The sequence below is a fragment of the Carcharodon carcharias genome, chromosome 19 (genome assembly GCF_017639515.1).
Source record: "Carcharodon carcharias isolate sCarCar2 chromosome 19, sCarCar2.pri, whole genome shotgun sequence".
NCBI classification, from domain to species: Eukaryota; Metazoa; Chordata; class Chondrichthyes; order Lamniformes; family Lamnidae; genus Carcharodon; species Carcharodon carcharias.
In genome coordinates this window covers 89,649,314-89,673,575 of record NC_054485.1, presented here as the reverse complement: position 1 = coordinate 89,673,575, position 24,262 = coordinate 89,649,314, and the positions used below count along the sequence as shown (strand labels likewise).

Sequence of the window (24,262 nt, the reverse complement as noted above, 5' to 3'; positions counted from 1 at the left end):
CTGTAGTTGCTGATGTTGGGGACTTCACCTCATAAATGTCCAAACATTTTGAATGGGCATCAACAATGAGCAGAAACATTATTCCCAGGAAAGGCCGAACATAATCAGTGTGCAACTGCACCCAGGGTCTATCCGGCCATTTCCATGGGTGTAATGGAGCTGTCACTGGCAACTTTTGCAGTTGCTGACACTGCACACAGTGCTTTACTAAACTCTCTATTTCGCCATCCATCCCAGGCCACCATAGATAGCTGCGTGCTATGGTCTTCATTCGGGAAATTCCTGTATGGCACTGTTTAGTTCAATTAAATGTGGGTCCCTTCCCTTTGGAGGAACAATCACTCGTGCTCTCCACAATAAGATGCCAGCCTGGCTGGTTATTTCATGTCTTCTGTTGAAGTACTGTTTCAATTCATCAGATATGGGCTCCTGTGACCAACCATGTGGCACTTGTTCTCACACCTGAGATAGGACTGGGTCCCAACTTGTCCAGTCTCTCATCTTTTGAGGAATCTGAGAAAGGTAATATTAAAACAAGTTTCTGTGGAACTGGGACATGCTCATCATTTTCTTGTAAAGGCAAACGACTAAGGGCATCGGCGTTTGCGATTTGGTTGCCAGGCCTATGTAAGAAAGTGTATCTGTATGCTGCCAGGATTAAAGCCCTATTAGTATTTCTGTATCTTCTTTCTCATGCCTTCTTCTTTATTGCGCAGACTTTAATCTCAGCCTTCTTTTTGACTTTACTTCTGGCCAGACTTCTCTCAGATGCAAGCTCAATTGTCTGAGCTCAGTGGTTGAGTCTCCCAAAATGTTATCATCTGTCTGCTTCTTGGAAAATTCTGCGACTTTTGCTTCCGAAGCCTCTTTGGCTTCATGTAGCTGATTCTTCAGCTCTTCCATCACTATTTTGTATTTGTTTGCTGCCTCCTGGAAAATTGAGCATTGTTGAGTCTTCTCTGCCAACTCATTCTTCAGTTTGTTCAGAGAGATGCTGAATTCTTTCTGTTTCTCTTCATACTTTTCCAGAGGTACAAACTTTGACCTGAGAGGATTTTGCAGTATGTGAAGGTTTTCTTTTTCCCTGCGAAGGTTGCTCACCTCGTCTCAAACTGTCATCAAGTAAGGTCTCTTTGAATTCCTTCTGCTGTTCTTCCAGGTTTTGGTTTAAGACAGCCTGCATTTCTTCAGGTTGTCAAGTCCTTACACACTCCTTTTTCAAAACAGGAACGCTTCCAGCTTCCTGTTGGAATCTCAGGAGCTAACCAAGGTTGATTTCTCTTTGTCAATTTCACCCCAGACTGCTTGCTCCTCTGCCTCTCAATACTAACACTGGGAGCTTTACTGATTCGCTTCCATAATGGACACTCTGCTAATGCCTTTTACTTGAATGCCTTCACCCATATATGTTTTTAACTTGGCAGCTGTTTCTTCTAAATGTAATTGATGTTCACCAATATTCAAATATCCTAAGGTATGTTGCCCAATTACTGCGGTGGAAGCTCCCGTGTCCACTTCCTTTCTAATGGCTTTGCCATTTACTTTCACTGTGACAAATCTTGGTTTTGTTTTTTCAACTTCCAGGTTGAACAATGAGTAAATATCAGAATTTATTGTTTCAGGCTCTCCTGCGTTGTAGATTTCATTGGGTTTCTTCTTTTGTTTACAAGCTTGTTTGAGTCTTTCCTTGCACTGCCTCATCATATGTCCATTTCTATGATAATATAGCATTCGAATATTTTAAACTGCCAATCGCTAAAAGACTGATTGTTTCTACCTCTATTAAAATTATTCTTTGATTTCGCAGCTAATTTATTTTTCTTTATCCTTCGGCTAGTGGGGGCTGTTTCCCGCTTCTCGGCAGGTCTCACTTTTTTGCACCTCTTTCGGTTGAGGTTTCCTGCCTGATGTGGAGGACGGCATCATTTTGCGCACCCTGTTTTGCTTTTGAATCTCTTACTGTGCTTTCCATGCCCAGCGCTACCTCTAGCGCCTTCTTGAAATCCAGAATCACTCTGGACAATAATCTTTTCTGTATAGAGTCCTCTTTCACATCACACAATAAATGATCTCTGAGCCTGTCATTCAGAGTCGTACCAAACTCACACTGTTCCGTTAGCCACTTCACATTTGCCACATGGCAGGCAATTGTCTCACCCGAGGCTCTATTTCATGAATTAAAACCTGGACCTCTGCATTGTGACTAAGAGCTTTGGTTGATCCCTAAGTTCCAACAAACCAGGCTACAGGATCCAACAAACTGGCGACAAGAGTAAAACGCAATAAAAGATATGAAAGGATGGGAAAAAGCTAGAAAGAATGAGGAAATCAAGAGAACTGAAGTTGTGCTGTACCCCGCATGGTAATTCTAACTAAAGAAGAATTTCCGTCCTGATCATCAAGACAATCCCGTCAGATCATACCGCAGTTCAGAAGAGTTAAAACTTTCGATCCAGCCTCGGACGATTGGTCTCATTATGCCGAATGCCTCGCGTTCCTCTTCCAGGCAAACAAAATTGCAGGGGAAGAGAAGAAGAAGTGCGGGAGTAAGACATATGGATTAATTTGAAATTTGTTGGCACCCAGTGCCCTGGATTCAGAAAGTTTTGATGGACTCAGTGAACCTTGTAAAGAACCATTACCAGCTAAAGCCCTCAATGATGATGCAATGGTTCAAACTTAACTCAAGGAATAGAGCCACAGGGGCAACAGCTGCTTGTTATATGGCAGGTCTGAAACAATTAACAGAATATTGCATGTTTGGTACATCTATCAATGACATGCTTAGAGATCGTTTGGTGTGCGGTATAAATGAAGGTGCGATCAAGAAGAGATTAAAAACTGAAACAAATTTGGATTTTCAGGAGGCATCGGAAATTGTTCTGGCAACGGAAAATGCAGTGCGGGAGCACAAAATGGCACCGTCCTCCATGTTAGGCAGGGAGCCTAAGCCGAAAAGAGCTTGAAATTGCAGGGCTTTGCCCAGAAGCGGGGAGCAGCCACCGCTAGCAGACAAATAAAAAGAGAACTTAGCAGCGAAAGCACGGCATCATGGTAACAGAGGTGGAAGCAGACAACCTTATAATGAACCACAGTTTAAAAAAAATCAAATTTCTGTTCTGTCATCGGAACGGACACCTCATGAGACATTGTAAAGTTAGAATCTGGCAGACTTTCAAACAAAAGCAAAAACCCAATGCGATCTACAGCATTGAAAAGCCTGAAGAAATAGATTCAGATCTTTATTCATTGTATAGTTTAAAGGTAGGAAGAATAGAGGTGAATGAGAGGCCTATCAGAATGGAGGTGGATACTGGAGCTTCCACAATGGTGATAGGTGAGCATACATTTAAATACCTGAAACTAAATTTGGAATAAACTGATGCCAAATTGGAAACTTCCAGGGGAGAAGACATACAAGTCAAGAGCATAAGTAAAGTTACAGTACTCTAGAGGTCAAACAGTGAAATTACCCTTGATGGTGGTAGCAGGTGTGGGACTGAGCCCCTTGGATGAAACTGGCTGAAAGAAATTAAATTGGAATGGGCTGAAATCTTCCAACTGAGAACTAACGGGCTATCAGAGCTACTACAAAAATATGCCTCAGTCTTCGAGGACGAACTTGGAAAGGTTGAGGGGCTAAAAGCAAAAATTCAAGTGGATCCATAGGTAACACCCAGATTCATAAAGGCAAGACGAGTACCTTATGCAATGCGGGAAAAGGTAGATGCCGAACTGGACAGATTAGAAAAAAATGGGAGTGATACAATCGGTGCAGTTTTCAGAGTGGGCAGCATCAATTGTACCTTTTCTCAAACCTGACCAAAGCGTTCGAATTTGTGGAGGCTACAAATCAACAGTCAATAAAGTGGCTAAGTTGGACAGACACCCCATACTAAAAATTGAAGACTTGTGCACTAAACTAGCAGGCGGAACTGCCAACACGAGGTTTGATATGAGTCATGCTTATCAACAATTGGAATTAAAGAAGGCCTCCCAGAAGTTTGTCACAATTAATACACACAAAGGGTTGTACCAATATACCTGTTTACAGAATCACAGAAACATAGTGCAGAGGAGGCCCTTCGGTCCATCGGGTCTGCACCGACATGTGAGAAACACCTGACCTACCTACCTAATCCCATTTACCAGCACTCGGCCCATAGCCTTGAATGTTATGACATGCCAAGTACTCATCCAGGTACTTTTTAAAGGATGTGAGGCAACCCGCCTCCACCACCCTCCCAGGCAGTGCATTCCAGACTGTCACCACCCCCTGGGTAGAAAAGTTTTTCCTCACATCCCCCCTAAACCTCCTGCCCCTCACCTTGAATTTATGCCCCCTTGCGACTGACCCTTTAAATAAGGGGAACAGCTGCTCCCTATCCACCCTGTCCTTGCCCCTCATAATCTTGTACATCTCGATCAGGTCGCCCCTCAGTCTTCTCTGCTCCAACGAAAACAACCCAAGTCTATCCAACCTCTCTTCATAAGTTAAATGTTTCATCCCAGGCAACATCCTGGTGAATCTCCTCTGCACCCCCTCCAGTGCAATCACATCCTTCCTATAATGTGGCGACTAGAATTGCACACAGTACTCCAGCTGTGGCCTCACCAAGGTTCTATACAACTCCAACATGACCTCCCTACTTTTGTAATCTATGCCTCGATTGATGAAGGCAAGTGTCCCATATGCCTTTTTCACCACCCCACTAACATGCCTCTCTGCCTTCAGAGATCTATGGAGACACACGCCAAGGTCCCTTTGTTCCTCAGAACTTCTTAGCGCCATGCCGTTCACTGAACACTTCCTTGTCAAATTATTCCTTCCAAAGTGTATCACCTCACACTTTTCAGGGTTAAATTCAATCTGCCACTTATCTGCCCATTTCACCATTCCATCTATATATTCCTGTAGCCCAAGACACTCAACCTCACTGTTAACAACCCAGCCAATCTTTGTGTCATCTGCAAATTTACTAATCCTACCCCCCACATAGTCATCTATGTCATTTATTTAAATGACAAATAATAGGGGACCGAGCACATATCCCTGTGGTTCGCCACTGGACACTGACTTCCAGTCACAAAAGCATCCTTCTGTCATCACCCTCTGCCTCCTACAACTAAGCCAATTTTGAATCCACCTTATGAAATTACCCTGTATCCCATGTGCATTTGCCTTCTTTATAAGTCTCCCATGTGGGACCTTGTCAAAGGCTTTGCTGAAATCCATATAACCTACATCAACTGCACTACCCTCATCAACACACCTGGTCACCTCCTCAAAAAATTCAATTAAATTTGTTAGGCATGACCTCCCTCTGACAAAGCAATGCTGACTATTCCTGATCAAACCTTGCTTCTCCAAGTGGAGATAAATGCTCTTCTTCAGAACTTTCTCCAAGACTCACTGGCCTGTAGTTCCCTGGCTTATCTCTACAACCCTTCTTAAATAGCGGAACCACATTAGCTGTTCTCCAGTCCTCTGGCACCTCCCCCATGGCCAGAGCGGAATTAAAAATTGGGTCAGAGCCCCTGTGATCTCTTCCCTTGCCTCCCTCAACAGTCTGGGACACAAATCCTCGGGACCTGGGATTTGTCCACTTTTAAGCCTGCCAACACTTCCAATATCTTATCACTCCCTATATCAATTTGCTTAAGAACCTCGCAGTCTCTCTCCCCAAGGTTGATACCTTCATCCTCATTCCATGCAGACGGATGTGAAGTATTCATTCAACACTCTAGCGATGTCCTCTGACTCTACCCATAGATTGCCACCTTGGTCCCTTATGGGCCCAACTCTTTCCCTGGTTATCCTCTTCCCATTGATATACCTAAAGAATATCTTGGGATTTTCCCTACTTTTACCAGCCAGAGCTTTCTCATATCCCCTCTTTGCTCTCCTAATTGCTTTCTTAAGCTTCACCCTGCACTGTCTGTTCTCCACTAATGCCTCTGCTGATTTGCTTCCCTTGTACCTTCTAAAAGCCTCTCTTTTCCTTCTCATCATAACCTGAATATCTCTGGTCATCCATGGCTCTCTGGGCTCGTTACTCCTTCCTATCACCCTAGAGGGAACATGTTGAGCCTGTACCCTCCCCATTTCCTTTTTGAACAACCCCCACAGTTCCTCTGTAGATTTCCCCACAAGTAATTGTTCCCAGTCTACCTTGGCCAGATCCTGCCTTATTTTACTAAAATCCGCTCTCCCCCAATCCAAAACATTTTTTTGCAACTTGTCGATCTCTTTGTCCATAACAAACTTAAACTGTGCCATGTTGTGGTCGCTATCACTAAAATGCTCCCCCACCACCACCTCAGCCATCTGTCCAGCTTCATTCCCCAGAATTAGGTCCAGCAATGCACCATCCCTTGTTGGACCCTCTACATATTGACCTAAAATGTTCTCCTGTACACATTTCAAGAAATCCACTCCATCCAAGCCCTTAATGCTATGTCTATCCCAATTACTGTTGGGAAAGTGAAATCACCTAATATAATTACCCTATTGTTATTGTTTTTACACACCTCCACAAATTGTGCACACATTTGCTCCTCATTTTCCCGCTGACTATCTGGGGGTCTATAATAAACACCTAACATTTTTTTATTCCTAAGCTCTACCCACAAAGCTTCATTTGATGCCCCCTCCAAGATATCATCTCTTGTTACCGCAGTAACTGACTCCTTAACTAATAATGCAAAGCCTCCTCCTCTTTTACCCCATCCCCTGTCTCACCTGAAGATTCTATATCCCGGAATGTTGAGTTGCCAATCCTGCCCTTCCCTCAACCACATCTTAGTGATGGCTACTATATCACAATTCCACTTGTCAATCCTCACCCTTAACTCATCCGTTTTACCTGTAATACTCCTGGCATTAAAGTAGAAGCCATCCAGCCTTGCCTTACTCCCTTGAAGCTTATTGCAGCTGTACTCCCTCTGACTTGATAGTTTTACTGAATTATGACGTGTCCCTATTCTGCTAATATTCTGTGTCCCCTCCCCCTGCCAAATTAGTTTAAACTCCTCCCAACAGCACTAGCAAACTCGCCCGCAAGGATGTTAGTCCCACTCTGGTTCAGATGTAGACTGTTCCGCTTGCACAGGTCCCACCTTCCCCAGAAACGGTCCCAGTGATCCAGGAATCTAAAACCCTCCCTCCTGCACCAACTCTTAAGCCACGTATTCATCTGTGCTATTCCCCTATTTCTGAGCTTGCTAGCACGTGGCACTGGGAGTAATCCAGAGATTACAACCCGAGAGGTCTTACTTTTTAGTGTACTGCCTAACTCCCTGAAATCTTGATGCAAGACCTCATCCCTCTTTCTACCTATGATATTGGTACCAACATGTACCATGACCTCTGCCTTATCACCCTCCCCCTTCAGGATGTCCTGCAGCCATCCAGTGATATCCCAGACCCTGGCACCAGGGAGGGAACATACTATCCTGGAGTCACATTGATGGCCACAATAGTGCCTATCTGTTCACCTGACTATAGAATCCCCTATTACTGTTGCTTTTCCTCCCTTCCTCCCCTCCTGTACAGACAGGCTGCTTGTGGTGCCAGAAGCTTGGCTCTGTCCGGACACTCTGGGGGAACCAGCCCCCTCATCAGCCTCCCAAATGGAATACCGATTTCCGAGCGGGACCCCAGGGGACTCCTGAACTACCTGCCTGTTTCTCTTGGACTGCCTGATGGTCACCCATTCCCTTCCTTCCTCAAGTCCCTTCATCTGCGGTGACCAACTCTCCATTAAACGTGCGATCCACGATGCTCTCAGACTTACAGATGCTCCACAATGTTCCCAGCCTCCGTTCCAGCTCTGAAACCTGAGCTTCCAGGAGCTGTAGCTGGACACACTTCCTGCACACATGCTGGTCCTGGGCACTGGAAATGTCCCCGGCTTCCCACATGGAGCACGAGGAGCACACTATGGCTTTGAGCTCTCCTGCCATGACTTACCCCTTTAAATTAAACCTTTTAAATCAATTACTCTAGGGCCCTTCTTTCCTGATCCTCATTACTATAGAATATACAAACTGTAAACCACAAAAAGACCTTAAACTATAAGCTATTAAAGTAGTAAATACCTTATCCACTACTTACCAGTGATTCCTTTCCCTTGTAGCCTCTACTGCTGCAGCACGCTCTGAAGATTTAAGAAGTTGGATAGCAAGGAAAAAATGCAAAGAGCATCTCGTCCCCTATGCACTGAATTCCTGCTTTGCACCAAATTCTGAATACCCGCTCTGGCTGTGCCCCACTCTGGATGTGCTCTCTCTTCTGTTCGTGTGCAAGCACACTACCTTTTGGTTTGAACCATATTCCAAAGAACAATGGAGATTTTACTGCAGGGACTGCCCCATGTCGTAGTTTATTTAGAGGACATTCTGTTGACAGGACTCACTGAAAAGGAACATTTGGTAAGTTTGGAAGAAGTTTTAAGATGTTTTTCGCAGGTGGGAGTGAGTTTGAAAAAAGGAAAGTGCACATTCCAAGCAAAAGAGGTAACCCACATAGGTCAAAAGGACTGCAACCAGTTGAGGAAAAAGTGAAAGCCATTAGAGAGGTACCAGCGTCTAAGAATACAACAGAACTCAAATCATTCTTGGGGATGATCAATTGCTATGGATGCTTCTTGCCTAATTTGTTGACTGAACTGGCACCTTGTATTACTTACTCAAGAAAAGCCAATGATGGTCTTGGTAAACACCACAGGAATAAGCTTTCACAAAAGTGAAACAGTTGTTGCAATCATCTACCCTACTAGTACATTTTGACCCAAAGAAAGATATGGTGTTGACATGTGATGCATCTCCCTATGGAGTGGGAGCAGTGCTCTCTCATCGAAGGGATGATGGATCAGAGCGGCCTATAGGAAATGTATCGAGAACAGTCAGTACAGTGGAAAAGGGTACACACAAATAGAAAAAGGCCTGTCAATCATCTTTGGTGTTAAGAAATTTCACCAGTACGTATACGGTTGTCGTTTTACTATCGTTTCGGACCACAAGTCATTGCTGAGAATGTTCAGCAAAGACAAGGCCTCAGCAAGAATACAAAGATGGGCACTGATCTTGGCAGCGTATGAGTATACTTTCATTCATAGGTCCAGAAGTCAAATTGCAAACGCTGATGCACTTAGTCGTTTGCCCTTGCAAGTAAACGATGAGAATGTTCCAATTCCTCAATAATTAGTTTTATTACTGAACTTCCTGGATTCATCATCAATATGTGCTAGACAGATTAGAAGCTCAGCAAGTTGGGACCCAGTCATTTCCAAAGTACAAGAAAAAGTTCTTCATGGTTGGTCACAAGAACAGGATTCTGACGAAATGAAACCGTATTTTCAGAGGCGATATGAAATAACCAGCCAGGATGGTATCTTATTGAGGGGAGCACAGTGATTGTTCCTTCAAAAGGACGAAAGCCATTGTTGTCTGGACATCACAGTGCACATCCAGGAAATTCCCGAATGAAGGCCATAGCACGCAGCTAGCTATGGTGGCCTGGGATGGATGGAGAAATTGAGAACTTAGTGAGAAGTTATGTGCAGTGTCAGCAAGTGCAAAAGTTCCCTTCAACACCCTTGGGAGTGGCCAGGGAGGTCATGGGTGCGATTACACGTCAGCTATGTGGGACCTTTAATGGGAACAATGTTTCTATTTATCGTCGATGCTCACTCAAAATGGATGGACATATATGAAGTGAAGTCACCGACATCTTCTGCCACAACTGATAAGCTACGTCAAAGTTTTGCAGTTAATGGACTGTTAGAAGTGGCTGTATCAGACAATGGAACAGTATTTACGAGTGCTGAGTTTCACCGATTTATCAGCCGCAACGATATTACTCATGTAAAAACGTCACCGTGCCACTCTTCTCCAAATGGACTGGCTGAGAGAGCAGTTCAGACGTTCAAGTCTGGTATGAAGGAATTGTCTGGACATTCTAAAGTGACTAAACTAGCACATTTTACTTTTCCATTGTTGGACCATCCTTCTTACAACAAAAGGTGTCACACTTGCGGAATTGTCGATCTCTGATCAAGATTGAGCCTAATTATGCCAAACCGGGTGGGGGCGGGGGGGGGTGTGGGGAGCGGGGGGAGAAAGCGGAAAGAAGTCAGGGAAGTCAGAAACTGGACCTGACTGACACAGTCACGACAGGACGTTTAATGTAGGAGACAAGGTATATGTGAAATAAGTGCAGTAACTGGACCTCTTTCCTACCATGTGAAAGTGGAAGATCGAGTCATACAGAGACATGTGGATCATATAAGGAGGAGAAACAAAATACCCAGAAATGATTCCACCAGCATTTGTTTGAGTCAACGTCTCCTGTTGAAAGAACTCAGCTAAGTATAGAAGCGTCTGAAGAGCCGACAGTACCTGAAAGAGTCAAAGAAACAAATTTGCAAGTACCTACCCAAGAGCCTGATGCTCAGGCGACTCCAGTGAAGGAGATTCCAATTTAAACACCAGAACCTGTAGAGCTGAGACATAAGGAAACCCCCAGAAAGAATGACTTTGTAAATTACTTAGCTGTGTGAAAAATTGCAAAATGTATTCCAGAGTAGAAGGGGGAGGAATGTGGTAACCTGATGTGTAATACACCTTTGAGATGAATGTTGTAATGGAAGATCACATGATCTTGGTATCCAATAGCAGAGTAGCACAGGCTACCTCTGTAGTCAGCAGTCTTAAGTTAGAGTCTGAAATGTAGAGACAGAGTTTTGACTACACACAAGTGTAGCTGCTGAGTTCCTTTTGTAAATAAACAGAATGTGTTTCTTCTAAGAATGATCTACTGATCTTCTCTGATTATGGTACCAACTCGGTCAGCTCGAAACAAGCATGCAACCCGGATCCTTAATTCCTAACAAAACAGGGTACGGGATCCAACACACACCAAGTCCAGTTCACCCATCACCCCTGCGCTCGCTGACCTACCTTGTCTCCCAGTCCAGCAGCACCATGATTTTAACCTGCTCATTCTTATTTTCGAATTCCTCCATGGCGTCACTCCTCTCAACCTCTGTAACCTCCTTCAACCCCCTCCTCCCACCAAGATTACGGTGCTCCTCCAATTCTGGTCTCTTGTATCACTGATTTTCCACGCTCCATCACTGGCAGACCTGCCTTCAGCTGCCTGGTGCCAGAGGAGCAAGTGGGAGTGAAATGATTGTCGCCCGCAGGCCTTTGAAGGTGGTAAGACAGCTTGATGAAGCTCTGTCCTCACTTTTATAAGTAGAAGCCCAGAGTGAAAATCCAAGAAAGTTGTGGCACACCTTCAAATCACCGGTTCGGCCACTGTTTGTAGAGTATTGTGCTCAGTTTGGATCTCTGCACTTAAGGTGTCAGAGAGGATGCATTAGCGACTTACTGGAACGGTACCAGGAATGACGGAATTCAATGATGTGATGAAGCTCAGGGCAGGTTTTCCAATGCCTTTAATGCCCTCAGGATGTCACAAAGCACTTCCCAGCTAATGAAGTACCTTTGCAGCATCGACACTGTCATCACGTTAGGAAAAGTGGCAGCCGACCTGCACACAGCAAGGTCACAGAAACAGCAATGTGATAATGATCATGTTGTTGGATTTTAGTGATGTTGGTTAATCCCCTACTCTCCTTTGAAATAGTGCTGTGGGATTTATTTTTATGCTTGTCTGAGAGACCTCAATTACCTGGATGGTATCAACCTTCTTGAACGTTGTGGGAGCTGCACTCATCCAGGCAAGTGGGGAGTGTTCCATCACACCCCTGACTTGTGCCTTGTAGATGGTGGACAGGCTTTGGGAAGTCATGAGGAGAGTTACTCTCTGCAGGATTTCCAGCCTCTGACCTGCTCCTGTAGCCACAGTATTTATATGGTAATGCTGTTGAAAATCAATGGGAGATGGTTGGCTTCTCTCTTCTTGGAGATGGTCATTGCATGGCACTTGAGTGGCACGGATGTTGCTTTACAAACTTTACACACAGACAGATATACTCACCAGAGGCCACATGGCAGTGAATTAATGGTGACTCATCCAACTTTGGTATACCCCCGGTCTGTTAATGAAACACCCCACTCCTCGCAAATTATAGCTCATTCAACCAGCCCTCAGCTACCTCCTCTTGGAATCCACCTTCTGCAGGTATGGGACACACTAAGATTAATCTTTGTGTAATTGGGAGAGAAATCTCCTGTCATGTCCCAGAACAGCTTAACATAGGGCTATCTCTCTCTCTCGCCCACATCCCAGACCTCATTGCCAATGGAATATAGAAAAGCTGCAATTTCAAAGCTTCAGCAGCTAGTTAGCTTCAACCCCTGGGGACAGCTGGATTTTCATCAGGGTTATTAATTTCACAGCTGGACTAAATAAAGCAGATCCTGACTGATAATCTTAAACTGGCTTGCAGTGTAATTCTTTGCACAATCAGGATTGTTTGGCAAGTGCTGTCTGCTTGCAGTGTGGCATTTACGCATGCTAGGCATCACACATGTTTGTACACAGGGCCCTTTCCTTTGCAGAAAGAAGTAGCATGTCCACGCACTATGCCTTTTTCAACTAAACAAAACCTTGGGGGACACCCATTCTCTGGATCATTCCTAATGGCAATGTCGTGACCAATCAGAGTCAACCTGCCTGGTTTGAATTTGAACAAAAGCTTGGAAGTTAACTATCCCCTGGTGCATTCTCCATGGCAATGCTGCTACAAAGCAGCATTCTCTTCTCATGCAGTATAAATTGTTGTTCCCTTGACAATTGATATTCTTGTGAAATGTCTTGATAAGTGCAAGACAAAAATCTTTGACAACGTTTCTTTTATCAGCAATACCCAAATTTCTGTGCTGCTGAATTACTATTTTACAAACATTTAAATGAAGTGTTTGTTCCAGAGCTGAGGAACATACTGGTAGCTCAATATAACAGGCAGCTTGACTCTCTGAGCTTGATCAGATGGGATTCGGGGACGCGTGGTCAGATGGTGAGACAGTTGAAGACAAGTCTCCTTTTTTCTCCCAAAATATACTTTATTCATAAAAATTCATCGAGGTACATTACATGACTGTTCAAAGTCGACATGACTGTTCAAAGTTAAAAACCAGATCAGTTTCCTCCAATACTGTGTGTTACTCACTACATTTACAGTTAATATTCACAAGACTAATCTTTGTCCATCAAAGAGCGGACTAACTCTGTGTCCTTCTAATAAAAACCTGACTGATGCCACGCCAGTGACAATTCTAACCCATGTCCCAATCATTGTGCCTACAAGGAGGATGCTTGTCTAAGTGGTTGGGTGTGTTCCCTTAAAATAGCTTGTTGTTTCGATGCATTAGTCCAGTGCTTCCCAAAATTCTTCCCACTGTGATCCTCCCATTTTAATGCCTCAGACTTTGAGACCTTGGGATGAAAATTTGGGGGTAGGAGATTGTTGGGAGGGGGGTGCAGCGCTTCAGTTGTTCAGCATGTCCCATTGTCATGTCCTACACCTCCCCATACTTCACTCCCATCTCCCCCCTCCTTCACTCCTCCATCTCCCCCCTTCTTCACCCCTCCAATTTCCCATCATTCAGCCCCATTGTGCCCTCATATAGCTCTATCTTCCCACTCCTTCAACCTTATCTCCTGCTCTCCTTTAGCCCACATCTTTCTATTTTACCCCCCATCTCTTTCTCTCCTTCAAACCCCCTCCATCTCTTTCTCTCCTTCAAAGCCCCCCAGCTTTCTCTCCTTCATCCCCCCCATCTCCCTCTCTCCTTCACTGCGCCCGCTCCCCACCATCTCCTTTGCGCAGGAAGCTGTTGTGTCAAGGTTTGTCCAAAATAAAACAAACACCTGCCCATTTTCAGTTTTTTTTGTGTTTGTGGCCATAGCAATCCGGCTCAGAGAGCAGTCCATTAAAGCCGTGACCACCAACAACAAAAAAACAACCCAAGGGTTTAAAGGGGCCTCACATCTGCCGGAAAGCAGTCCAATCCTTCACGGCCACCATCGCTGCCTTGGAGCACGTGACCCCAAAATTGCACTGGTTGCGACCCACGGCGCGGGAAGACCTGCTTTAGCTGTAATAAAAAAAATATTTTTTTATATGGGATGTGGGCATCACTGGCAAGACCAGCATCTGTTGTCCATCTCTAATTGCCCTTGAACTGAGTGGATTGCTGGGCCATTTCTGAGGGCAGCTAAGAGTCAAACCACATTGCTGAGAGTCTGGAGTCACCTGTAGGCCAGACTGGGAAAGGGTGGCAGGTTTCCTTCCCTAATAGGACATTAGTGAACCAGATGGGATTTTGTGACAATCGTGATAGTTTCATGGTTACTGAGACTAGCTTTATATTCCAGATTTATTAATTGAATCTCAGAGCATTAACCTGGGCCCCTAGATTGCCAGTCCAGTGACATCACCACTATGCCACCATCTCTTAATAATTTTATCAACTTGGACCAATGTACACTGCAGTGCTTTGCAAAGTAGGGGAATAGATAATCAACACAGAATGCGTTAAAAGTCTGTCACTAAGCGCCTCAGGTTTACTTGAAGTTCAGCAATGACTGCTTCAGAATTCTGGCAGAAAGGGGTTTCCGCTGAGACAAAATGTCACTTGTTTCAAATGCACATCTTTCGTCTCTGGGTGAATGAATTAAGAAAGGGTTAGATCATCTCTCCCTCACGCCGGTTTCTCTATCTTGTGATTAAAGTGGTGCAACGCCACCCTCTGTTGGAGGATGTATGCTACTACACGCATGCAGGGGAAATCAATCAGGGATTCAATAGGAGGACATGGAGCAGTGAGCAAAACTGACAGGAACATCAACACAGCCACAAGTTCAGTGTCGAGGTAGAGGTGAACAGTGTTTTAAAAGAAGCAAAAAAAATGCTGGAAAAACTCAGCAGGTCTGACAGCATTTGTGGAGAGAAAGTCAGAGTTAACGTTTCGAGTTGGTATGACTCTTCTTTAGAGCAAAAGGGAAGTAGAAATGTGGTGAAATAAATCCTGTTTAAGGGGGGGGTGGGACAGGTGAAGCTGGATAGAAGGCCAGCGATAGGTGGAGGCAAAGGAGAGATTGTGAAGGGTGTCGGAAACAAAAGGTCGGTGGGTTGTTAATAGTGGTGGTGCTGACTAAAGGAGGTGCTAACGGTGATATTAAGAGTGGAAAGCAGGATGTGATAATGGCAGGGCCAGGGTAAACGCTCTGGAGAGTGACAGGTGGCCCTGGTGGGGGTGGGTGGGGTGGGGGGAGAGGACGGTGCTGGGAAAAAAGATCAAAAAGGCTAAAAGCTGGGGATAAAACGATGAATAAAAATTTTAAAAATAATTATGAAAATAAGCGGGAGTATATAAATAAAAAATTAAAAATGAATAAGAGAAAAGGGGGGATGGAGGAGAGAGTTCATGGCCTGAAGTTGTTGAACTCTATATTAAGTCCGGAAGGCTGTAAAGTGCCTAGTCAGAAGATGAGGTGCTGTTCCTCCAGTTTGCGTTGAGCTTCACTGGAACAATGCAGCAGGCCAAGGACAGACATGTGGGTATGAGAGCAGGGTGGTGTGTTGAAATGGCAAGCGACAGGGAGGTCTGGGTCATGCTTGCGGACAGATCGAAGGTGTTGGAGAGACCAAACGCAGACTGGGTGACCACTTTGCAGAACACCTTCGGTCTGTCTTCAAGCATGACCCAGACCTCCCTGTCGCTTGCCATTTCAACACTCCACCCTGCTCTCATGCCCACATGTCTGTCCTTGGCTTGCTGCATTGTTCCAGTGAAGCCCAACTCAAACTGGAGGAACAGCACCTCATCTTCCGACTAGGCACTTTACAGCCTTCTGGACTTAATATTGAGTTCACCAACTTCAGACAATGAACTCTCTCCTCCATTCCCACCCCTTTTTGATCCCCCCTTTTTTTATTCATTTTTATTTTTTTCCCACTTATTTTTAAAATTCATATCCATTTTTATTTATTGTTTTATCCCCAGCTTTTAGCCTTTTTGATCTTTTTTCCTAGCACCGTCCCCTCCCCCCACCCCAGCCCCACTTGGACCACCTGTCACTCTCCAGAGCACTTACCCTGGTCCGGCCATTATCACAATCTGCTTTCCACTCAATGTCACCATCAGCACCTCCTTTAGTCAGCACCACCACTATTAACAGCCCTTTGACCTTTTGTTTATGACATCTTTCACAATCTCTCCTTTGCCTCCACCTATCGCGGGCCTTCTATCCAGCTTCACCTGCCTCACCCCCCCTTAAACAGGATTTCACATTTCTACTTCCCTTTAGCTCTGAAGAAGAGTCATACGGACTCGAAACGTTAACTGTCTTTCTCTCCACAGATGCTGTCAGACCTGCTGAGCTTTTCCAGCATCTTTTTTGTTTTTGTTTCAGATTTCCAGCATCCGCAGTGTTTTGCCTTTATCTTAGAGTGTTTTAACGGAACTCTTTGGAAAAAAAAATTTGTAAACATTTTGATAAAACTCCGAAAAACTTTGTATGGCAGATTGCATTGGTCAGTCTGTAAAAAGCTGAAGAAAGTAAAATGAAGAGTTTTTAAAGAGGGCTGTGCTCTTATAATAGAGAAGTTGGCAGTGCAGGGGATAAACCAGAGGAGGAGATGGTTATAACTTTATGGATGAAGGCCTCAAGTGGCTCTTCAATGAGGCAGAGGTGAAATGTCTGCAGATTAACATCAACATGGTGCTTGCAACATTGTGAGCAGTCAGTGTGGGAGGAGGTAACACAGACCGTGAGTGCTAACATTGCCGTGCTGCCGAGCGCAGGTGAGTTGTCAACAGGAATTCAATGATTTGACACAATCTGTTTGGGGCTGTGTATAGATCTTTGAACATTTTGAACTTAGGGGTTCTTGAAATGTTCCTGATGGAATGAGTGGTGAAGAGCTTGCTTCGTGGCTTGGTGGGGGGAGGATTTCAGGGCCAAATACGTCCAAAGTGGTAATTTAAATGCAACTGGCACTGGTTACGGGCCTAACAGTCTATAATGATCGTTATGCCGTCGGGTCCGAGGTGTGAGATTACTTCTATTGAATGGTACCCATTCTCCAAAACCATCTGACGCGCCTCTCACAGCAACAATGCACAGCAAAGTAAACTTTCTGTTCTTGTTTCGATGCATTCGCCTGTGATCATTCAAAACAATTTCATGAACGAGAACCATCTTAACAATAAAATGCTTTGCAAAGTGGAATACTGTCATTATCTCACACACACGCACAAAACCTCACCTTGAGCAATCTCAATAACATTATCATCCCATCGTCTGCTGTCCCTCGATCTGAAGATGACGTGTATTCAGGGTTGCGCGGTTCTGCCACGTGACTGAACAGGCCGATTCTAGGCCCCAGAGCTCCCGTGGGATCCGGAGTGCAGGATCGGCTTACTTTTCTTTCTCTCTCTGCCTCCACATTAAGACATTGGGGCTCAAAGTGCGTTGCAACTTGATGAACAAGTTGCCGCCATTTTGAATGATGGGGTCGCAAGCTCCTCCCCGTCGTTAAGGCTGAAGCTGTGGTGTTTTCTTTGTCCACCCCTGGAATACTGGCCATTTGAGAGTTAAGACAACAGGACCTGGCGTTTCTTTGACTAACTCGACATGGTCTTCAGCCCATCAAAGTTGATTTTGCAGAAGTTTTGCCCGAATGCTTGTGGAGCTGGCTTCACAGGGACATAGGGCTTAGGAGCAGGAGTAGGCCATTCAGCCCTTTGAGTCTGCTCCACCATTCAATAAGATCATGACTGATCTGGTTTTAGTCTCAACTCCACTGTCCTGTCTGCCCCTCATAACCCTTGACTCCCTTGTTCATCAAAAATGTGCCTAACTTTGCTTTGAATAAATTCAGTAGGCCAGCCTCCACTGCTTTCTGGGAAGAGAATTCCACAGACTAATGATGCTTTGAGAGAAAAAAATTCTCATCTCACTCCTAACAGGTAGACCTCTTATTCTCAAACTGTGTCCCTTAGTTCCAGTCTCCCCAAAAGTGAAAACATCCTCCCGGTATCCACCCTTTCAAGTCCCCTAGGATCTTCCATGTTTCAATTAGATCACCTCTCATTCTTCTAAACTCCAATGGGTGTAGGCCTAACCTGTTCAACCTTTGATAACGTTGACCTAAGATAAGCCCTCCATCCCTGGATTGATCGAGTGAACCTTCTGTGAACTGCTTCTAATGCAATTAAATCTTTTTTCAAATAAAGAGACCAAAACTGTACACAGTGCTCCAGATGTGGTCTTGCCAAGGCCCTGTACAGCTGCAGCAAAAGTTCCCTACTTTTATATTCCATTCCACTTGCAATAAAGACCAACATTCCACTTGTGTTCCTAATCACTTGCTGTACCTGCATAGTAACATGTTGTGATTCATGTACCAGGATGCCCAGATCCCTCTGTACCACCGAGTTCTGCAATCTCTCTCCATTTAAGTAGTATACTACTTTCTTATTCCTCCTGCCAAAGTGGCCAAGTTCACATTTTACAACTCTATTTCCAAATTTTTGCCCACTCATTTGACCTGTGTCTATCTCTTTGTAGACTCTCTACCTCCTCTTGTCAACTTACCTCCCTACCTACCTTGGTGTTATCAGCTAACTTAGCTACCACACATTCAGGCCCTTCATCCAAGTCACTGATGTAGATAATAGTTGAGGCCCATGGTACTCTACTTGTTACAGCTTGCCAACCCAAAAAAGACCCATTTAGCCCTACTCTCTGCTTCCTGTTAGCTATCCAATCCTTTATCCATGCTAATATGTCACCCCTATACCATGTTCTCTTACCCTGTGTAGTAACCTTTGACATGGCACTTTATCAAATGCCTTTTGGAAATCCATGAGCACATCTACAGGTTCCCCTTTATCCACCTTGCTGGACAAACAAGCGATGACTTGACAGTTTTCCCATTCAAAGTGGAGGATGGAGAATTGTCTCACTCACACAGATACACACACACCCTCACTTTCAGCAATCTCTCTCTGTTGGGTACTGTCATAATTATAATCTCACACTCATACACAGCCTCATCTTCGGGGTCGGAGGGAGGGGGAAGTTCCCCTAGTGTCCTTTCCAAAATTTATCCCTCAACCAACATCACTAAAACCGATCATCTTGTCATTTGCACATGGTTGTCTGTAGGAGCTTGCCGAGCACAAATTGGCTGCTGTCTCTCCTCCATCATGACAGTGACTACACTTCAGAAAGTGATTCATTGGCTGTTAAGGGTTCGGGGACATCCTAAGGTCAGGAAGGGCGCTATAGAAATGCAAGTCTTTCCTCAATTCTTACAATACATCAACCCAGTGTTACAAAGTGTGAATGTCAAAGGTTAATATATGAACAGCTTATACAAATGCTAGAAGCCAGCATTACGAACAAGATGTCAATGCTCTTTGCTACTCTCGTGTTTCTGCAAGGTGCTCCTGTGGTTTCAACGGGAGGAGTGTGGAGTCCATAGTCATCACTCAGGTTTGAAGAGATGCTCATGGCCTGCGATCTCTCAGAGGTCGTGTTTGAAGGGACTTGGCTGCGGGCTGCACTATCATCGCTGTGGTCACCGCAGGCCGATCTCGTCCTCTCCCTGGCTGCGGGCCACTTGTTGGTTGAGGGACGGCCGAGGGGATGGGTGCGCTGCCTTCCCGCGAGAAGGCAGGATCTGCCACCCTCGCAGTGCTGCCCCCACAGGGCGGCCGGGACGCGGCGCCAGCCTGCGGGACCGCAGACTGCAGGAGATGGGCGACACGACCAAAGCCCCTGTCGACGTGCACCCCCAGCCTTTCCAAACCGGAGGAGACGGTGCAGGCCAGGGCCTGAATGGCACCGGTTTGAGCTTCGATCAACGATGCCAACGCCGGTGCTGCTGCCTGGCGCTCGGGGGTTGTGGCGGCAGCATTGGCTGAGCTGACCACGCGCTCCACGGTGGTCTGCAGGGTGCCAAGGCCTTGCGGCAGGAGGCCACCCAGGGCTGCGACGGACTCCTCCATCCTCTCGGACAGAGTGAGGCAGCTTCTGGACACGCTGTCCAAGGCCTCGAGCAGCTGGTGATGCACGTGGAAGATCTTCCTCTTGAAGGCTGGCCCACTGAACTCCACGTCCTCGCCCCCGTCAGCACTGCTCGAGTCGGAGCTGCCCCTCCGGTCACAGGCGCCCGGCACCGTCCTCCCTGCCGTGTCCGGCTTCTGGGCACCGTCCCCGAATGAATCGGCCTGGGTGTACCCCGTCGAATGCCCATCCCGTCCATCGCCGAGTCCCCCACTGGCGAATTGGAAGGCTGCAGCGGGCGGTGACAACGCGTTTCCCATCAGGTGTTCCCCATCCATCTCTTGCATGCCGGAGCCCAAGTAATGGTACAGACCTGGAACAGAGAGAGGGGGTAGAGGGGGAAAGCGTCAGTGCGTAATGGGAAGGTTAGGCAGTGGTGAGAACGAGTGGGCAGCACCAAGGTGACTGCAGGGTGCCCATCTGATTGGTTAAGGAAAGGGAGGAGGAGAGAGAGAGAGAAATGGATCTGCACCCTGTGCCAACTGTCCTCCAGCGACGTCACTCTGCATTCGTCGCCTGCTGCCTGTCCACATGATCTCCAGTGCCTCCTGCTCCATCTGGGTGAGGTCTTGAATGCAGCTCTTCTTCCTTGGTTTGTGGGCCAGCTTGTCCTGTGGGAAGAAGCAGGGAAGCAGTTAAGAGCCTGGTTTAAGGAGGCGGCAAAAATACCAGAGGCGCAATTGAACTGTGCGGGCAGGGTATTATGGTTCCCCGCCGGCGGGTTTGCTGGCAGGGTGGGGGTGGCGTTGGAGGGGGTGGTAGGGTGGGGTGTGCGGATAGGTGGGTGGGGCCCTAAAATTCCTCAGATGGCCTTCCCACTGCTCTCTCTGAGCTGTCCACAATTTTACAGTGGCACATCCAAGGCCTAGACCTTGCCCCAATTGAGACCCTTAAGGGGACAATTCATGACCACTTAAGCACCGTTCATGAGGGTGGGAGGAACCTAGAAAATCACCCAGCCTCAGGCTTCGGTCAGGAAAGGGGAGGGGAGGATGCGCTTCCATCAAACATTGGGCACCTGCACCCTCAAGGTTTGCCCCCACCGGTGTCCTGACCCACACCAACCCTCCAACACTGCCCCCCCCACCCCCCAGCCTCTCCCCATCAATAACACCACTTCACCTCCCCTCACAAACCACCCACCCCCCCCCCGGGACCTCCCGACCCCTGCCTGACCCGAGACCCCTCGCGCTTACCCGGCCTGGGGACTTGGACCGTGGGGACTCCTCGCAGTCTCAGCAGTGGCCACTACTGCCTCTGGCACTGCCGGGACTACAGGGCTGCCGGCCAATCAGCTCTCTGAGGCGGGACTTCCTCCCGAGTGAGGGGCCGAAATCCTGCCTCCCACCTCGGAGTGTTAAACGGCTGCGAGGCAGCCGCTATCGGCGGAGATGCCTGCCCACTTGACTCTTTGGGTTGCGGGGCAGGAAACCCTGCCCTTCAAAAAAAAATCCTGGCCCACATAAAGGAAGAGAAACCTGCATTTCTATAGCGCCACCAGGACGCCCCAAAGCACTCTCCAGCCTAAGACATACTTTGGACGTCTGTTTACTGTCACAATGTAGGAAACATGGCGGCCATGTCTGTGACAGCAAAGGTCCCGCTTTGAGATCGGTGACTGGGTAATGTGTGTCGAGTGATGTTTGTTCTGGAGAAAGCAATGGTCCAAGGCGTCAAGGATTTCCAATGGGATCCAAAGTGCAATAGGATCTTTTACACCAATTTAAAGGGCAGGGCCCTGGCGAAACACCTCATCCCAAAAGCGGTCACAGCATTCACCTCGATTGTGGCCTCAAGTCTCTGGAGGGGGACTCCAATCGACAAATTTCTGACCCCCAAGCTGACCTGCTGATCCACGACTATTGTAAATGAGAAGAAAGGTGCGCATTTAGATAGCGTCTTTCACGGCCACCGGACCTCCCAGAGTGCCCGTTACAGCCAGCAAAGCGCTTTTTTGAAGGGCGACCACAGTCGTAACGTAGGAAATGGGGCCAGTTTACACACGGCAAGCTCAAACAAACAGCAATGTGACATTGACCAGGCGATCTGTTTCTGTGATGTCGATTTGAGGAATAGGTATCGGCCCCAAGGCAACTGGGAGAACTACCCGCCCCTTCTCCAACCTTTCAGATAGTCCCAAGGGATCTTTTCCATTCTCCTGCCAGGACCTTGGTTGGATATCTGACCTGAAAGATGGCACCTCCAGTCGTGCAATAACCGTGCAGGGCTATGGTGAGACCACACCTGGAGTACTGCCTCTCTGTATTGGAGGAAGGATATACTTGCATCAGAGGCAGCGGTGCTAGATTGGTTCCTGTGTTGCCCTATGTTGAGAGGCCAAGTAAATTGGGCTAAGTTCGACTATAGTGGAATGAGTACTTGAAGCATTCAAAACGCTGAAGGGGCTTGACAGGGTAGACGCTGAGGGGGTTCCCCCTGACTGAAGAACATAGAACATTGTTGGTTGTTGGGGAGCGGGGGGGGGGGGGGGGGGGGGGGGGGTGGAGTCTCAGGATAAGGGGCCGATTACTTAGTATGGAGATGAGATGAAGAATTTTCACTCAAAGGTCTGAATTGAAGGAATTCTTTCCCCCCACAGGGCTGTGGGTGCCCGGTCATTGAGTATGTTGAATAGACGCACAGTGGATCACTTTTGAGCTCACAGCAGATTGAGGGATACGGGTGTGGGTGGGAAAGTGGAGCTGAGGCAGGGAGGTCAGTCTGAATGATCATACTGAATGGCGGGGCAGGCTCGAGGGGCCGAATGGTCTACTCTAGATCCCTCGGCACTGCACCGGAGTGTAAAACCAGTTTATTGTTCTCAAGGCAGTGGAATTTGAATCTTCAGCCTCCTGATTCAGAGGCCTTAGGAACATAGGAGCAGGTGTTGGCCATTCAGCCCCTCCAGCCAGCTCTGCCTTTTAACTAAATCATGGCTTATCTCCTACCTCAACATCATTTTCCCGCACCAGCCCCCTTGATATCTTTAACTATCTAGAAATCTATAAATCCCTGTCACAAATGTACTCAATGACTACCTCCACAGCCCTCTGGGGTAGAGAATTCCAAAGATTCACCGCACTCCGGGTGAAGAAATTCCTTCTCATCTAGTCCAGAGTGCTGCCAACTGACGCCATGCACCGTAATGATACCAGGGAAGAGGAACTTCTCCAGTAGAGACTGGAGAAGCTGGGATCGTTGCAGGAGAAGGTTCAGGGAGGAGATTGAGCAGAACGGAGCAAGGGCTGGGATCATTCAGCTTTGCGCAGAGGCTGCGGGTTTTCTTCTGTGGAGCAGAGAAGGGTGAGGGGAGATCGAACAGAGGCGTTCAAAATTAGGCAGGTTCTTGTGCAAGCGAGTCAGGAGAAAATATTTTTCCCGCTCCCCTTCAAAACTGGTAGGGGGTGTTTTTCCATAGCCAGGTGACTTGCTTTAATGGATCATGAGGAAGACGCACTTCAGACTGTGTTGCACTCCCTCAGCGGGGTGGGGTGGTCTCGGAGAGTTTTTAAAAAACGTATTCGTTCGGGGCATGTGGGCTAGGTCAGCAGTTACGAGGCCACCCCCAATTGCCCTCCAGAGGGTGGTGGGTGAGCTGCCTACTTGAGCTGCTGCAGCCCATGTGGTGTAGGTACACCCCCAGTGCTGTTAAGGAGGGAGTTCCAGGATTTTGACCCCAGCCACAGCGAAGTGACGGCTCCTAACAGCGGATACAGGGGGCCACCACAGCCGAGTCCCACTTACCCTTGCTGTCCTGGTGAGGTCGTTGAACTTCTTGCGGCACTGCAGCCCCGTCCTGACGATCTCAGTCCTGGCGTTCACGTTGAGCGCCACCTCGTCCCAGGCCTGGCGGAGGGTCTGCCGGGGCATCCTCCTCCCGTCCGAGGGGTAGAAGACTTCCTGGCGGGACCTCACCTGCTGCACCAGGATCTCCACCGCCTCGTCGCTGAATCTCGGAGCTTTAGCCTCGGACATTGTCTTCCAAGGACGGATGCAGACAGAGGAAATTGGGGGGGGGGGGGGGGAAGGCTGGGAGGGAACGGAATCAAAAAACAATTGCCTCCTATTGAAAGGAGCGATAGAGAGGTTTAAAGAGCGAGCTGGCCGCCGGAAATCCCAGCCGCCGGAAATTCCCAGCCTTGCAGAGCCGGGCGAGCGGCCCGCCGGCGCCCCGCCCGCCCAATCCGACCCCCAGACCGGCCGCCACTC

General features: G+C 47.1%; 1 protein-coding gene across 1 annotated transcript; it reads right to left on the bottom strand.

Annotated features, from left to right (window-relative positions):
• Positions 1-18,399: 18,399 nt before the first annotated feature.
• On the bottom strand, positions 18,400-24,028 carry LOC121291277. The gene is made up of 3 exons (XM_041212347.1): positions 23,798-24,028; positions 20,526-20,664; positions 18,400-20,366 (listed from the first exon to the last, which is right to left on the bottom strand). The coding sequence occupies exons 1-3, from the start codon at positions 24,026-24,028 to the stop codon at positions 19,495-19,497; spliced, it is 1,242 nt and encodes a 413-aa protein (XP_041068281.1). The 3' UTR covers positions 18,400-19,494.
• Positions 24,029-24,262: the final 234 nt, after the last annotated feature.